Source organism: Meles meles, chromosome 18, assembly GCF_922984935.1.
Source record: "Meles meles chromosome 18, mMelMel3.1 paternal haplotype, whole genome shotgun sequence".
Taxonomy (NCBI): Eukaryota; Metazoa; Chordata; class Mammalia; order Carnivora; family Mustelidae; genus Meles; species Meles meles.
In genome coordinates, this window is record NC_060083.1 from 483,316 (window position 1) to 499,583 (window position 16,268).

At 66.4% G+C, this 16,268-nt stretch overlaps 1 protein-coding gene across 5 annotated transcripts in view; it reads left to right on the forward strand.

Moving 5' to 3' along the window:
* RAI1 (retinoic acid induced 1) overlaps positions 1 to 15,962 on the forward strand; it is a 113,803-nt gene extending 97,841 nt beyond the window's left edge. For 4 of the 5 annotated variants that reach the window (XM_045984058.1, XM_045984060.1, XM_045984059.1 and 1 more), the window contains 4 exons: positions 203 to 5,747; positions 10,034 to 10,127; positions 14,056 to 14,105; positions 14,523 to 15,962. In XM_045984058.1, the coding sequence (XP_045840014.1) occupies positions 219 to 5,747; positions 10,034 to 10,127; positions 14,056 to 14,105; positions 14,523 to 14,537 (5,688 nt within the window). In that variant the 5' untranslated portion in view covers positions 203 to 218 and the 3' untranslated portion in view covers positions 14,538 to 15,962. Of the gene's footprint in view, positions 1 to 200; positions 5,748 to 10,033; positions 10,128 to 14,055; positions 14,106 to 14,522 lie in introns of all 5 variants that reach the window. The other variant, XM_045984056.1, reaches the window with a different exon arrangement.
* The last annotated feature ends 306 nt before the right edge of the window (positions 15,963 to 16,268 follow it).

Consider the following 16,268-nt stretch of genomic DNA (forward strand, 5'->3'; position numbering starts at 1 on the left):
ACTGCAGAGCACACCTCCCTGGCACAGAAGTTGTCGAGATGTGCTCAGCTGGTGGGGGGGCTCAGGCCACGGAGAGACCATTAAGAGCTGCCGGGGAGAGGGCCGGCGGGGGGCGGGGAGGCGGCTCTCGGAGGGGAAGGGAAACGGCCCCTCTGAATCGCTCTCCCCCTCCCCTCCCCACCCCCCCTTTCTCTTTTCACAGACGACCAGCCCGCGTCATGCAGTCTTTCCGAGAAAGGTGTGGTTTCCATGGCAAACAGCAGACCTACCAGCAGACCTCACAGGAGACATCCCGCCTGGAGAATTACAGGCAGCCGGGCCAGGCCGGGCTGAGCTGCGACCGGCCGCGGCTGCTGGCCAAGGACTACTATAACCCGCAGCCCTACCCGGCCTTCGAGGGCGGCGCGGGCACGCCCGCCAGCTCAGCGCGGGGCAGCAAGGGCCTGGCCTCCCCGCCGTCCCTGCAGGGCCGGCCCGCCTTCTCGGGCTACGGTGTGCCGGACAGCAGCCCGTACCCCGGCCGCTACTCCGGCGAGGAGAGCCTGCAGGCCTGGGGGGCCCCCCAGCCGCCGCCCCCGCAGCCGCAGCCCCTGCCCGGGGGCGTGGGCAAATACGACGACGGCTTGATGAAAAAGGCGGCGGTGCCCGCCGGCAGGCAGTACCCAGAGCAGGGTGCGCAGCTGCCCTTCCGGACTCACTCTCTGCACGTCCAGCCGCAGCTGCCCCAGCCCCAGCAGCCCCTGGCATACCCCAAACTCCAAAGGCAGAAGCTGCAGAACGACATGGCCTCACCCCTGCCCTTCCCCCAGGGCGGCCCCTTTCCCCAGCACTCGCAGTCTTTCCCCCCTTCCTCCACCTACTCCTCTGGGGGCCAGGGCACGCAGGGGGGCGGCGGCGGGGGCGGGCAGGGGGCCCACTCCTACAAGAGCTGCACCGCGCCGTCCGCGCCACCCCACGACAGGCCGCTGACCGCCAACGCCAGCCTGGCCCCGGGGCAGCGGGTCCAGAACCTTCACGCCTACCAGTCCGGCCGCCTGGGCTACGAGCAGCAGAAGCAGCAGCAGCAGCAGCAGCAGGCGTCCCTGCAGAGCCGGCACCATGCCCAGGAAACCCTCCACTACCAAAACCTCGCCAAGTACCAACACTACGGGCCGCAGGGCGCGGGCTACTGCCCGCCGGACGCAGCCGTGCGGACCCCGGAGCACTACTACCAGACCTTCAGCCCCGGCTCTGGCCACTCGCCCGCGCGTTCCGTGGGCCGCTCGCCCTCCTACAGCTCCACCCCGTCGCCGCTGATGCCAAACCTGGAGAACTTTCCCTACAACCAGCAGCCGCTCGGTGCCGGCGCCTTCCCCGCGGGCATCACGGACCACAGCCACTTCATGCCCCTGCTCAATCCCTCCCCGACCGATGCCACCGGCACAGTGGACGCCCAGCCCGGCAACTGCAAGGCGCCGCCGAAGGACAAGCTGCCCGAGAACCTGCTGTCGGACCTCAGCCTACAGAGCCTCACGGCCTTAACCTCGCAGGTGGAGAGCATCTCCACCACGGTCCAGCAGCTGCTGCTCTCCAAGGCCGCCGTGCCGCAGAAGAAGGGCAAGAACCTGGTGTCCAGGACCCCGGAGCAGCACCGGAGCCAACACTGCAGCCCCGAGGGCAGCGGCTACTCGGCCGAGCCGGCGGGCACGCCTCTGTCCGAGCCGCTGAGCAGCACGCCGCGGTCCACGCACGCCGAGCCGCCCGAGGCCGACTACCTGAGCGGCTCCGAGGACCCGCTGGAGCGCGGCTTCCTCTACTGCAGCCAGGCCCGCGGCAGCCCCGCCAGGGTCAACAACAACTCGAAGGCCAAGCCCGAGTCGGTGTCCACCTGCTCGGTGACCTCGCCCGACGACATGTCCACCAAGTCCGACGACTCCTTCCAGAGCCTGCACGGCAGCCTGCCGCTCGACAGCTTCTCCAAGTTCGTGGCGGGCGAGCGGGACTGCCCGCGGCTGCTGCTCAGCGCCCTGGCGCAGGAGGACCTGGCCTCCGAGATCCTCGGGCTGCAGGAGGCCATCGGCGAGAAGGCTGAGAAGGCCTGGGCCGAGGCACCCGGCCTGGCCAAGGACGCCAGCAAGCCTCCTCCCTTCTCGCTGGAGAACCACAGCGCCTGCCTGGACTCCGTGGGCAAGAACGCGTGGCCACGGCCGGGGGAGCCAGAGGCCCTGCCTGAGTCCTTGCAGCTGGACAAGGGTGGCGGCGCCAAGGACTTCAGCCCGGGGCTGTTCGAAGACCCTTCTGTGGCCTTCGCCGCCCCGGACCCCAAGAAGACGGCCGGTCCCCTCTCCTTTAGCGCCAAGGCCACGCTTGGGGCCGCCACGTCGGACCCTGCCGCGGCCGCCTTTGACTGCTTCCCGGACGCGAGCACCGCCAGCTCGGCGGACGGCGCCAACCCCTTTGCCTGGCCCGAAGAGAACCTGGGGGATGCCTGTCCCCGGTGGGGCCTGCACCCCAGCGAGCTCACCAAGGGCCTGGAGCAGGGCGGGAAGGCCTCCGACGGCGTGGGCAAGGAGAATGCCCACGAGGCTTCGGCCTGCCCGGGCTTCCAGGAGGAGGCGCCGCCTGGGGAGGCCACGGTGCCTCGGGACTCCGCGCAGGAGGCGGCGGGCGGGGTGAAGGAGGAGGTGGGCGGGCTGCCTCCGTGCCCCGACGTGGGCAGGGCCGACCGCTGGCTGGAGGACGGCCAGCACCGCTGCTCCGCCGCCGACTTCGGGGACCTGCCCCTGCTGCCGCCGCCCGGCAGGAAGGAGGACCTGGAGGCGGAGGAGGAGTACTCCTCCCTGTGCGAGCTCCTGGGCAGCCCCGAGCAGAGGCCAGGCCTGCCGGACCCGCTGTCGCCGAAGGCCCCCCTGCTGTGCACAAAGGAGGGGGTGGAGGACGTGCTGGACCCCAAGACCGGTTGGGGCTCCCCGTGCCACCTGTCCGGCGACTCTGTCATTCTGCTGGGCCCCACCGTGGGCGCCGAGTCCAAGGTCCAGAGCTGGTTTGAGTCCTCCCTGTCGCACATGAAGCCAGGTGAAGAAGGCCCAGACGGGGTGCTGGCGCCCGGCGACACGGCCGCCCTGGCCCCGGAGGCCTCCCTGGCCCAGAAGCCCAGCAAGCCGGCCGTGCCGGAGGCGCCCATTGCTAAGAAAGAGCCCGTGCCACGCGGCAAGAGCTTGCGGAGCCGGCGGGTGCACCGGGGGCTGCCGGAGGCTGAGGACTCCCCGTGCCGGGCGCCCGTGCTGCCCAAGGACCTCTTGCTCCCGGAATCCTGCACCGGCCCCCCGCAGGGACAGATGGAAGGAGCCGGAGCCCCGGGCCGGGGGGCCTCCGAAGGGCTCCCCAGGATGTGCACACGCTCCTTCACGGCCCTGAGTGAGCCCCGCACGCCTGGACCCCCGGGCCTGACCACCACCCCCGCCCCCCCGGACAAACTGGGGGGCAAGCAGCGAGCCGCCTTCAAGTCCGGCAAGCGGGTGGGTAAGCCGTCACCCAAGGCGGCCTCCAGCCCCAGTAACCCGGCCGCCCTGCCCGTGGCCTCAGACAGCAGCCCCATGGGCTCCAAGACCAAGGAGACAGACTCGCCCTGCACCCCCGGCAAGGACCAGCGCTCCATGATCCTGCGGTCCCGCACGAAAACCCAGGAGGCGTTCCACTCCAAGCGGCGGCGGCCTTCCGAGAGCCGTCTCCCCAGCTGCCGGGCCACCAAGAAGCTGCTGGCCAACAACCACCTGCCTGCCCCGTTCAAGGTCTCTGGCAGCCCCCAGAAGGAGGGCAGGGCCAGCCAGCGGGCCCGGGTCGCCAAGCCCGGCGCAGGCAGCAAGCTCTCCGACCGGCCCCTCCACGCGCTCAAGAGGAAGTCGGCCTTCCTGGCGCCCGTTCCCACGAAGAAGCGGAACCTGGTTCTGCGGAGCGGCAGCGGGGGGGACGTGAAGGAGGAGGGGGCTGAGGACCCCTCCCCCCTCTTCAAGAGGATGGCTTCGCCCAAGAAGGCCAAGCCCGCCAAGGGCAACGGTGAGCCTGCCGTGAAGCCTCCAACCCCGGAGACCCCTGACACCTGCCTGAAGCTCGCCTCTCGGGCGGCCTTCCAGGGGGCCATGAAGACCAAGGTGCTTCCGCCCCGGAAAGGCAGGGGCCTCAAGCTGGAGGCCATCGTGCAGAAGATCACCTCGCCCAGCCTGAAGAAGTTTGCGTGCAAGGTGCCGGGGGCCCCTTCCGGAAACCCCCTGAGCCCTTCTCTCCCTGAGAAGGACCGTGGGCTCAAGAGTGCGGGGGGCAGCCCGGTTGGGGCAGGAGAAGGTCTCTTAAATGTGGGCCCTGGGCAGAAGCTCCCGGCAGCTCCGGGGGCCGACCCGTTATGCAGAAATCCAACCAACAGATCCTTAAAAGGCAAACTCCTAAACAGTAAGAAACTGTCCTCGACTGACTGTTTCAAAACTGAGGCCTTCACGTCTCCAGAGGCCCTACTGCCCGGCGGCACTGCCCTGGCACCTAAGAAGAGAAGCCGGAAAGGCAGGGCTGGAGCCCTCGGACTCCCCAAAGGTCCCCTGGAGAAGCGGCCCCATCTAGGCCCGGCTCTGCTCCTGACCCCCCGAGACAGGGCCAATGGCACTCAGGGGGGCAGTGAGGACAGCGCTGGTGGGGGAGGCAAGAAGCCAAAGACGGAGGAGCTGGGCCTGGCCTCCCAGTCCCCTGAGGGCCGGCCCTGCCAGCCCCAGACAAGGGCGCAGAAGCAGCCGGGCCACACCAACTACAGCAGCTATTCCAAGCGAAAGCGCCTCACTCGGGGCCGGGCCAAGAACACCACCTCCTCACCCTGTAAGGGACGTGCCAAGCGGCGGCGGCAGCAGCAGGTGTTGCCCCTGGACCCCGCCGAGCCTGAAATCCGCCTCAAGTACATTTCCTCGTGCAAGCGGCTTCGAGCAGACAGCCGCACCCCGGCCTTCTCGCCCTTTGTGCGGGTGGAGAAGCGAGACGCATTCACCACCATATGCACTGTGGTCAACTCCCCCGGGGAGGAGCCCAAGCCCCACAGGAAGCCTTCCTCCTCCGCCTCCTCTTCCTCATCCTCATGCTCGTTCTCCTTGGATGCGACCGGGGCCTCCTTGGCCACGCTCCCTGGAGGCTCTGTCCTGCAGCCACGGCCCTCCCTGCCCCTCTCCTCCACCATGCATCTGGGGCCCGTGGTCTCCAAGGCCCTGAGTACCTCTTGCCTTGTTTGCTGCCTCTGCCAAAACCCGGCCAACTTCAAGGACCTCGGGGACCTCTGTGGGCCCTACTACCCCGAACACTGCCTCCCCAAAAAGAAGCCAAAACTCAAGGAGAAGGTGCGGCCGGAGGGCGCCTGCGAGGAGGCCTCGCTGCCCCTCGAGAGAACACTCAAAGACCTCGAGTGCGCAGCCCCAGCTGCCGCTGGAAAGCCCCCGCGGCCGGAGGGCCCGGCCGACCCCGTCAAGCAGGGCTCGCTGCGCACCAGCGCCCGGGGCCTGTCCCGGCGCCTGCAGAGTTGCTACTGCTGTGACGGTCGGGGGGACGGTGGCGAGGAGGCGGCCCCCACCGACAAGAGCCGTAAGCACGCGTGCAGCAAGGAGCCACCAGCCGAGCCTGGTGGGGACACCCAGGAACACTGGGTGCACGAGGCCTGCGCCGTGTGGACGGGCGGGATCTACCTGGTAGCCGGGAAGCTCTTTGGGCTACAGGAGGCCATGAAGGTGGCCATGGACATGGTAAGAGGCCGGCCCGGCTGGGGCGGGGAGCGGGGGTCCACAGGACAGGCAGGCGGGCCATCGGGGAGCCCCCTCCTCCTTGCCAGCGCCGCGGTTTGGGCCACACATAGCCGCCGTCGCAGATTCCTCTCTGGGGAGTTTTGGGGCCGAGTGGAGGCCGCGGCAGGACACGCTCGCCTACCCCGTCCCCGACTTCCCACTTCGGCCCCTTCGGCCTGCCTAGCCCGACACCCCGCACCTTCCAGCCCCATACCGTGCGATCAGCTGACCTGCCGGGGGCCCCAGAAAACAGGCCGCCTCCCAGAAGGGGCCATCAGGGTTGCCTAAAAAAGCAGGTTGCCCCGTCCTGTACCTGCCTGTCCCCTTGGGCTCTGAGGTGGAGCTGGGGCTTAGGGAGAGAGCTCTCCGCGCACAGTGGGCCGGATGTGTCCCGCACAGGCAGGGCGGTCTGCGGACCTCTCCGCCCCGGCCATCCCACGCTGCTGGAGGACCTCCGGTCCCTGAGGTCTGTGAGCAGGAGCTCCGGCTGCCTTCCCGCTTCACCCAGCACTGGCCCATCCCTCCCCGCACGCCCCAGGGTGTGGGGCGTCACCCCTCCGTACCCCGAAGTCTTCATCGCAGGCGTGGGCATGGTGGTGGCTGCCACTGCCGGAGGGCTGTGAGGGCCGAGGGAGTTCATGCCCGTGAGGCTGCCAGGCCTGTCTGAACTCCCGCCGACGGCCCTCCGCCAGGACGCGGAACGCGGCCGGGCCACGGCGCGTGAGCTCTGTTAGTACCACTCCAGCCACGGGGCGGTCTTGCTTCTCACGCTCCCTTCCGAGGGTGCAGGCGGCCCAGTGAGCACGCAGGGACTGGGCGCTGGGGTCAGCGGTCTCTTCCTGGGGCCTGTGCTCTTGCCCCCCCCCCAACACACACATACACAGATGGGCAGCCACTCCTGGGACGGGCCACTCGGCACGTCCCCTCCCACTGCCTGCCCAGCCCCCGTGCCCGAGGGCCTCGGCCTCCCCGGGTTTCCTGCAGCCACCTTCCACTGCCGTGGGCCATGGTGGGAGACCTCTCCAGGCCCGAGGAAACCCCACCTGCAACAGGACACCTGCCACTTTCTGCATCTATCCCTTCCTCCCTCTTTCTCTCTCTCTCACTGCTCTCAGCTCCTTCCCAGCCATCCCGAAATGGGCTCAGGGCACGTGCGTCATTAGAAAGTAATACATTCAGATCACCAGCTCCCGCCTCCAACGCTTTTGCCCCACCAGGCCCCCCATCCAGGCCCTCCTTGCCTCCATGGCTCTGGGCCAGGCTATTCTGAGCCGGGGCCCGATCCAGTCTCTTCCATGGTGCTGGGCTGATTGAGCATGGGCTGAGCCTAGGTCTGTTCCAGGGCTCTGGTCTCACCTGTGGGACCTGCCCTATGCCCAAAATGGCCTTGTGGCCTTCCGCCACTGGGACCATCCCTGGGAAGGTCAGGACGGGGTCACGGTAGAGGACATACACCAGCAGGCTTCCCTGCTCCCCAGCCACATCTTCCCTCCCCCAGGGCACTCAGATGGGATCTAAAAGGCCTGGCTTTTTAGATGGTCCTGGCTGGGCCAGGGCTGGGCTGTGAGCCTCCGAGGGGCCCATTATTATTATTATTATTTAAGATTTTTTTTTTAAGATTTTATTTATTTATTTGACAGACAGAGATCACAAGCAGGCAGAAAGGCAGGCAGAGAGAGAGGAGGAAGCAGGCTCCCTGCTGAGCAGAGAGCCCGATGCGGGGCTCGATCCCAGGACCCTGAGATCATGACCTGAGCCGAAGGCAGAGGCCTTAACCCACTGAGCCACCCAGGCGCCCCTATTATTATTTAAGATTTTATTTATTTATTTGACAGAGAGCACAAGCAGGGGGAGCAGCAGGGAGAGGGGGAAGCAGGCTCCCCGCTGAGCAGAGAGCCCGACGTGGGGCTCGATCCCAGGACCCTGGGATCATGACCCGAGCTGAAGGCAGACGTTTAACCGACTGAGCCACCCAGAACCAGGCACCCAGGACTGGGCGCCCCTCAGAAGGGCCCATTAAAGAGTGCCCCGCCCCCCAAAGGAGCAGACCGTGCCCTCAGAACACTCCGAAGAGATGGTCAGGCTCTGAGACTTCCGAGGCTCCCGGCTCCATGCCCTCCCCTCCTGAGGCCTAGGCCTCCTGTCCCCGCCAAGACTTCTTACTGCCTTGGCTCCCTTGGCGACACACAGACCTGGGTTCAAATCTCAGCTCTGCCGAGAGTGGGTTCTGAGACTCCAGAAAGTCGCTGCCCTCTGGGAGCCGTGGACGGCCGCGCTCCATTAGCACGTGGTGGGGCTCCCAGTTCACAGGGGGGCCCCGTCCCGCAGGGTTCCCAGCCCCTGCACACCTGTTGGTACCTTGGCCTCACTCTCATTCTCTGGGGGACAGAAGTTCTGTGGGGGCCCTCAGGGACAGCCCTCTTTCTTCTCTGGCCCCTCCTGAGAACCCCACGCAAACTGCTGTCTCGCGGCCCTCCCAGGACCTCAGTTTCTCAGTCTGCCCAGAACCACTGTGGACCCCGTCTCCTGTCCAGGTGAGGCCTGGCCACAGATGCCGAGCAGGGGGCGCGCTCTTCTCGCTGGGTGTTGCCAGGAAGCCTCTAGTAAGGGCCCAGACCCCCGTTGGGGCCCTCCACCAGCCTGGGAGTTTTGGGCGGGTTCACGAGCCTGGCCGGGCGAGCAGGGCTCAGAGCCCGGGGGCTAGGCTCGGAAGGGCTCAAGGCCTCTGTCTCTCTGCACCCTGATTTCTTCATGTCCAGAACGCCCCTCATTGTTTCTTTTTGCGGGGGCCTCCGTGCAGGCAGGGGGCATGAAGCCGCTTTTCTGGCGGTCTCCCTTCCCTGAGGGCTTGACCCTGGGCTAGGTGCCCCCTCCCGCTCGGTCACATCTTGGGCCAGAAATCCAGGGACTGTTGGCTCCTAGAGCCCCAGGAGGTCTCAGCCTTGACCCGAAGGCGACTGGCCATCTAAAGGCGTGCATGGAAACCTGGTGTTCCAGAACATACCCAGCCCCACTCCCAGCTGGATGCCAGAGGGAGCGTTCCCAGGCATTCCCCAGGGAAGGTGGGAGAAGACTTGCTCACTCCTGGCCTCTCCCAGATGCTGGCTGTGGGGTCTCTCTTAGTCGTGGACCTGGGACGCAGCCCACCCCCGGCCCCGAGCAGTACGGGTGGCGACTGCCCACTCCAAGCCCAGCTCAGCTATTTGGCTGCTGTGTGCTCTCAGGCAGGTTACTCGGCCTCTCTGGGCCCTCCTGGGGCGAACTGTGATAATACCAACATACCATCATAAAGGGCGGCTGCTTCCAGGCCCCGGGGCCCCTCATGAATGACCTATCCCATGGCTTAGCGCTGAGGCCTGGGCCTGCCACGGCTCTGCTTGCCCGTGGTATCTATTCCCCAACTCACAGGGGCTCTAGCTCCGGACTCTGGGTGATTTGGGGCCCAGCCTGTCCCTCTCCGGGCCCCAGGGCTGCTCTCGATCTTCCTGGGGTGGCCCCGCTGTCCCGGCCACATCCCTCCGCGGACAGCTGGGCCAGGTGTGGGGCACTGCGTGTCATCTACAGCGGCTCTGCCCTGCCCCCCACTTCGTGCACCCAGGGAGGGTGGGGGCCCCTCGGAGGGCGGGACGGTTCCCTCCCGGGCTCCGTGCTCTCGTGGCTGTTAGGAAGGGTGGAAGACAATGCTTACTGCCTTCACGCTCGCCCGGAGTGGAGGCCTCAGTCTCACCGTCTAGACAGTGGGGTTCGTGACAGTTCCCCCCAGTCAAGGGCTGCCGGGAGGAGCCAGTGGGTAAGGACACGCCCCGTGCCCTGCACACCGAACCCCACCCCCTCGGCGCCAGCCGTGGCCACAGCCACAGCGGAGACTGGCGTCAAGACTTCTTGTCTGCTGGGCACATGGCGTCTCCCGTGTGATCTTCACAACCGTCCCATAGCGGGAGGCCCCGTCCCCCTTGCCCAGGTGGAGCCTGGGGAGTCCGGGTGACCAGCTGAGGTCATGCAGCGCTGGGATGTGAACCCACAAGGTTCAACCTTTATCCGTGAGGTTCGACATTTCCCTGCCCCAAGAGGGTCCCCTCGTCCTAGCCCGGGGCTGCCACAGTCAGCCCTCAGGCCACCTGCCTCCTCCTCCCTGCCGTCCTCCAGGGACCCTCTTGGGGAGGGAGGGAGGCGGGGCCCGTGGGGGACCCGTGGGGGGCCCGGGCCTTCAGCCGCAGACTCATCCGTCTTCCCTCTTTCTTTGCCAGACTTGTTCCGGCTGCCAAGAAGCTGGGGCCACCATCGGGTGCGGTCACAAAGGGTGCAGCCACACCTACCATTACCCGTGTGCCAGCGATGCGGGTAAGAGCCAGCCCCAGGGGATAGGAGGGCCCGTCTGCACCCGCTCCCCCTCGTCCCCGTCTCCCCTCGCTCCCCTGTCCCCAGGCCAGCAGCGGGCGCATAGAATGGCAGACAGCACGGGCCGGAGGGGTCCGGGAGCCCCGAGCCTCACCGAGCAGGCAGGGAAACCCAGGCTCACAGACAGCCCTCCCTTCGTCCAAAGAAAGGGATGGCTCGTGTGGAACGTCAGTCCCCACGAGGGCAGACTTTAGGCAGCCGCAGAGGCCGCTGTGGTCTGCATTCCCAGGCAGTGGCGTTCTCACCGTGGGGCTCTGGGCTCAGGACGCCTCTGCCCGCGGCTGCCCAGGGCCTGGGATCGGTCATCTCTTCTTGCTGGGGCTCTTCGGCGCCGGGAAAGAAGTAACGAACACTGCCCAGAAAATGCAGCCCCAGCCCCAAACTGCCCCCAACTCTGGCTGTCTCCCCCGCCTCCCTTCCCAGACTCCTCCGGCCTGGAACTGGGGGGACGTGATCAGTGTCCCTGCCTCACGGACGGCAGCGCAGACACAGCCTCAGCAGGCTCTCCCACTAGCTGGGCCCCCTCCTGCCCACCTGAAGGCCTGCTGGCTCTGCCCTGGGCCGGGGGACCCCCTCACTGTGCCCCTCCCTGCCGCCCACTTGGTCCCAGGCCAGCAGCAGCCCAGCTGAGCCACCGCAGAAGCTCACGCAGGACCAAGTGGTGACAGGTCCTTGGCCGGGGCTGGGGCGCTAGGACTGTGCAGGGAGAAGGCTGGGCTGCTCCCGGGCTCCACTCCCCAGTCCGCACACCATGAACCCGACATTAACGTGGACTCCGCTACTTAACCAGACGCATGGCCTTACCCCAGGAATAACTACGGCGAGCTGCACCCCTCCTGCTACGGGGATTAATTCAGCACCGCGGCTCTGTCCCCAGTTACGTCTTTACAGATAGGCGGCCTCCCCCGCCGCCACGCAGAGCAGCACGGACAGACTTTGCCTGTCTGGCTCCACGTCCTATGCTCATGCTCTCTCTCTCTCTCACCCCAGTACTGTCCAGCCTCCTGGGGGCTCACTGGTGAGTGGGACAGACAGGGAAATCATGATCTTTGCTTGCCCAACGTTATGGAGCCCAGACAGGGTAGAGAGTGTGCGTGCTGTCGGAGAGATTCATCCTGTCTGAGCTGGGAGGGAATGCAGGAGGACTTCTCGGGGGAGGCGGCATTGTTGCCAGGCTCCACATGGTCAGGGGCGGTGCGCAGCAGCCGGAAGTGGGTGGACATATATACCAGGCTTGGAGTGATACAAGTTCTGTTTTGAATGAAGTCTTCAGAGGGTTCTCCATGTAGCGGAGATGTAGCCCCGGGGATGGCCACAGGAAGGGGGCCTGGGAGCTGCGGGAGGAGAAGCCGGCGCCGTCAGCAGGGCTTGCTGGTGCAGAGACCACATTGGCACTGAAGGTGCAGGCCTGAGGGGGCGGGGGCGTGGAGCCCGACCTCCGACTTCCCCACGTTGGGAGGCAGGTGTGAGGCCGGCGGGGGTGTGCTGCAGGGGTGTGCTGCTTGCACCACGGGTTCGGGCCGGGGGCTCTGGTCGGCTGTCGGGTCAGCTCCGCCCTGCTCCACGCAGTCTCTCCCATCCAGCGCGCTCGGCCCAACCCCCACCGTTGACCCCACCAGGTCCCCCAGGCCACCCAGATTCCCGCGCTGGCTGTCTCTTCTGCGCGGGCGGAACGACAGAGCCACCTTGCTGAGGAGGCCTGCGGTCCAGGGAGGGCTCTCGGAGCAAATCTTTTGGCCACCCGTCGTCCGCCACATGCGGCTGCTTCCCTGTGGACAGAAACTCGCTGGCCGTCAGCCCAAGGGGTCATCAGAGCGCGGGAGGGGGCGGTGTGCGGGCAGTGGGAGTCAGCACGTCGCCGCCGGCAGGGAGCGGGGGTGGGGCCGTCGCGCCAGAGCAGTGACAGCAGAGAAGCTGGGAGAACAAGTGAGCCTGGCGGCCGGCAGCGGGCAGGAGGGGTGCGGGGCAGAGGGACCAAGGCTGGGGGCTGGGCAGGCCTTCTGGTGTGTGGCAAGCGGGAGCCCCCGGCCTCCGGGTGCACTGGGCACCTACCCAAGCCCTGGCTGTCCAGGGGACGGGCTCTTGGACCTCAGGGCACTGGGACTGTTCCCCTCTGCCCTTCCCCGCCACCTTGGCCCACTGACCCCTTCCTCTGAACCCCATTAAGGAGCACCTCCCGGGGCTAAGTGACTCGGAATTGCTGGCAGAAGCCGGCGCGCCACGGGTCCTGTCTGAGCCTCTCCACACTCAGGCCGCGGGCCCCCATTGGCAGCCAGGCCCCCAGGTCCCCCAGGCGCAGACACCGGGAGAGGCACCGGGAATCGATGACCTGGCTCCTTCCTGTGGTCCCCGCACGTCCAGGGCGGATGCAGGGGGTGCTGGCTGAGCAAGCTGGTCTGGGCCATGGTGACCTCCGGCCCTTCCCATGTGGAGACCCGAGCCCCTGAGCGTAGGGCCTGCTGTGGGCCGGGGAGGGCACCACGTGTGCAGCCGGCCTGGGGCTTGAGCGCCCTGCTCCTTGGAAGGTGTGCGTTCGGTCCCCCCGCCGTGTCTGGCTTGTCTGAGCAGAGGGAAGAGGAAAAACTGATGACCTGCCCCCGGCTGCTGGCCCAGAAGTGCAGAGACGCACGGCACTTGGCAGTCTGAGGCTCCCCCGCTTCTGGCAGCGGTTGGTCGGAAGAAAGGGGAGATAGCCGCAGGCCTGGAACCTTCCGCACCCCGCTCTCGGGCCGCGGATCTGCCCTTGCCTCCCCTCCTGCCTACCAGCCACCACGCTGTCGTGATGCCACGGCTCAGAGCCACAGCGTGAGCAGGAGGAATGTGCTGGAGGGAGAGAACTTGCTTGGCTGGCTCAGGCCTCTGTCTATTTATGGGACTGGGGTTTGTTCAGAACAATGGCCTGTGGGGCGTGGAGGGAGGGACTGGGGGTGGTGGACGGGGACTCAGGGTTGGGGGGTAGGGAAGCCAGGGCCTCCGCGGGTGGCACCAGGCCCCAGAGTGGGGACTTGCTGAGATACCCATGCACGCCTGGACTGGGGCGGGCAGCAGGAACCGGCCATGCACAGCCATCCCCTCTGTTCCCCCAGGGTGGCCAGTGCTGTGGGCACCCACGTGCCTGCTGGGATTCACCCAGATCCAAGACCTCAGTCTTCCCCTGCCCCCAGACTCAGTCTGCCTCCCTTCGAGGCCCCCACAGGGACAAACCCATATCGTGAGTGCCACTCTGAGTTGCTCTGAGCCACACACATGCAGGTGGCTTACATACATGGCCCACATCAGTCCCCGGGATAGAGACACGGTAGGTGGGATAAAGGCCCATTTTACAGATGTGGAGACCGAGGCTCGAAGAAGTAGCTGACACTTGACTCCAGACCTGGGACCGCACCGCCCAGTCCATCAGCCTGCTCGGTATCAAGGCCTTCCAGGGGCTGGGCATGCATCCAGGGAGGAGGGCAAAGCGGGTGCACGGAGCTTGCCTTCCAGTGGGGCAGAGACCATGAGCAAGTCACTGGGATATAGACCACTAGGAGGAAATGCCACGTGTGGCCAAGCGAAGGGAGGCAGGGCAGGGGAGAGACAGGCACAGGGGGTCTGTTGGAGCTCGGAGTCAGGGAAGTCCTCTCAAGTAACAAGAAGGCCCTTCTGCCTAGGGCAGAACAGGAACACAGGGCCAGCGGGGCTCGGGGCAGATGGAGGTCAGTTCAGCCCGACGGAGTTTAGACCCTGGAGGATTCCAGCAGGTCGGCTTTACTTTTCGCAAAGAGGCCCTGTTGCCCATAGGCTCCGGGGCACTGGGTCCCCCGCCCCGGCCGGCGCCCCGACGCGACACCCGCAGCCCGTCCTAACCACCCGCACTTCTCTTTGGTGCCAGGTTGCGTGTTCATCGAAGAGAACTTTTCTTTGAAGTGTCCCAAACATAAGGTAGGTGACCACGAGGGGCCGTTCCTGGAGGGGATGCAGGCTGGAGGGGAGCCCGCCCCAGCCGTCCGCTCCTAGCTCATCTGGGCCTTTGGGGCAGGCTGGCACACGCCGGTCCCAGGACACAGCCCTGCGGGAGGGAGCGGGCCGGTGGGGCACCGGCAGGGCGAGCGGGCACAGGACGGGGGCGCGGAGGTCGCGGTGCCCAGCGGCAGGTCAGGGTACCCAGCGGCAGGTCGCGGTGCCCAGCGGCAGGTCGCGGTGCCCAGCGGCAGGTCAGGGTGCCCGGCTGGAGTAAAGTGGAGGCCTAAGGCGCGGCGGGAAGGGGCGGAGCCTGTCGCGGGCCGGGCCGGGGCTTACTCGGCCCCACACGTGTCCACCAGCGGCGATAACGGGCGCTCGGCGTCTCTCGTCCCGCAGAGGCTGCCGTTGTAATCGCCGCAACGGCCGGAGAAGCCGCGGAAGCCCGCCTGCCCGCCCGCCGCCGAGGGAGAGGAGCCGCCGGCGCAGCCCCGGGGCCTTTGAGCCGCTCCCGGCGCGGGGCCAGAGCCGATCCCCGATCCGGGTTCCGGGTCTTGGATCTGGCCGCCTGGGGCTGGGACTCGCGGTCCCGGGGTGGGAGGAAAACGCGTTCCGGACCGCCTGCTCCCGGACCGGGACGACACGGGGCGTTCCCGCCCACACCCCCGGGCGGGGCTTGGAGAAGCGGAGCGGCCAGACTCCTTGGGGCACCCAGCCTCCGGCGGGGATTGGAGACGCCTTTAGCTTGGGGACACGCTTGTCCCCTGGTAGTTCCAAGACGACGTGGCACCTTCCCCGTGGGTGCTGCCGCCACCGCAGCCGGCCTGGCTGGCAGCTGGGCGCCCCGGGGGTGGGGGTGGGGTGGGGGTCCAAAGGGCCCTGGAGGTGGCGGAGGGCGGCTCCAGGCTCCGGGCGGAGAAGGGTGGGTGGGTGGGGAGGGAGCCGACGCCTTGCTGGAGAGCACTAGGCCAGAGGCTTTGAGTGGAATCGTGTCCTTCCCAGCCACCCGGCCTCGTGCGATTCGGGCAGAGCCGGGGGTGGGGGGTCCGGGACCCATGCTCAGGGGATGCGGGCTCCCCGGGTGTGGGTGGGGCTGCCCCCCCTTTGGCTTCTGTCGTCCCCTTTCCAGTCCTCCGCCCCACCCTTGGAGCGCCACCGGCGAACGCAGAGGAAAGGAGTGACCAGAGCGCACCTCCGGCGGGCGTGTGACCGTCCCTCCGCACGACCACCCGTCTCCAGGGACAGCAGCAGCCACCCGGCACGGGAGCAGAGACAGCGCTAGATTCGTGTACAAACCTGTGTACCCCTCTATATATATGTCACATAGAATGTATATATGTTGGGAACATGCTCGCTTCTCCCGTGTGTCGCCGCCGTGCGTCGTGCGTCCCTCAGCACGGGGCCCTTGCCGGGAAGGGGGCTTTGGAGATGCCCGCCTTCCCCACGCAGCCACCACCGGCCCAAGCCAGTCCCCGCCAGTCCGTCCGCCTGTCCGTCCGTGTCCTCAGCTCTGTCCACGCTTCGATAGGCCTGACGCAGCCCCCAGACTGGGGCTGCCCTAGCAACTTCCTGTACATATGACTGTAAAATGGTAAACGTGTGTATTATATCTGGCCTCGTTATATAGTGTATATATATGTATACATATACATATATATAATATATATGAAGACTGTAAATGTTAAGACGACTAGTGTTCTTATTAGTATATTGCTTCACACTGAAGATTGTGTGTATCGAGCTGTTTCTAAAAGATGTTTATTTTCCTTAAGAGTAAAAAACAGTCATTGCATTCAGAAAAAAAAAAAAGTCAATAAAGATACAACGATTGTTTTGGAAGTTTGCAGCCCGTGGATTCTCACCAGATTCCGCTGGGAGAGGGGGCCAGGCCTTAGGCAGGTGGGTGGGAATGGAGAGGAAGGCTCAGCGGGGCCTAGAGGCAGCCAAAGGGTTTAGTTGTTACCCTTAGGGCGAGAACAAGAGGCAGGCCCTGCTGGGTGGACAGCCGCCCACACCCCACGCAGCCCCGCCCACACCCCATGCAGCCCCGGGGTCTCAGGTCCTGATGGGGACCAGGACTTCCCCAAGCAGGGCTGAGGGAGAGCCCAGATCGCGTGGGGGAGGTGAGACCCACAGCCCCGGCAA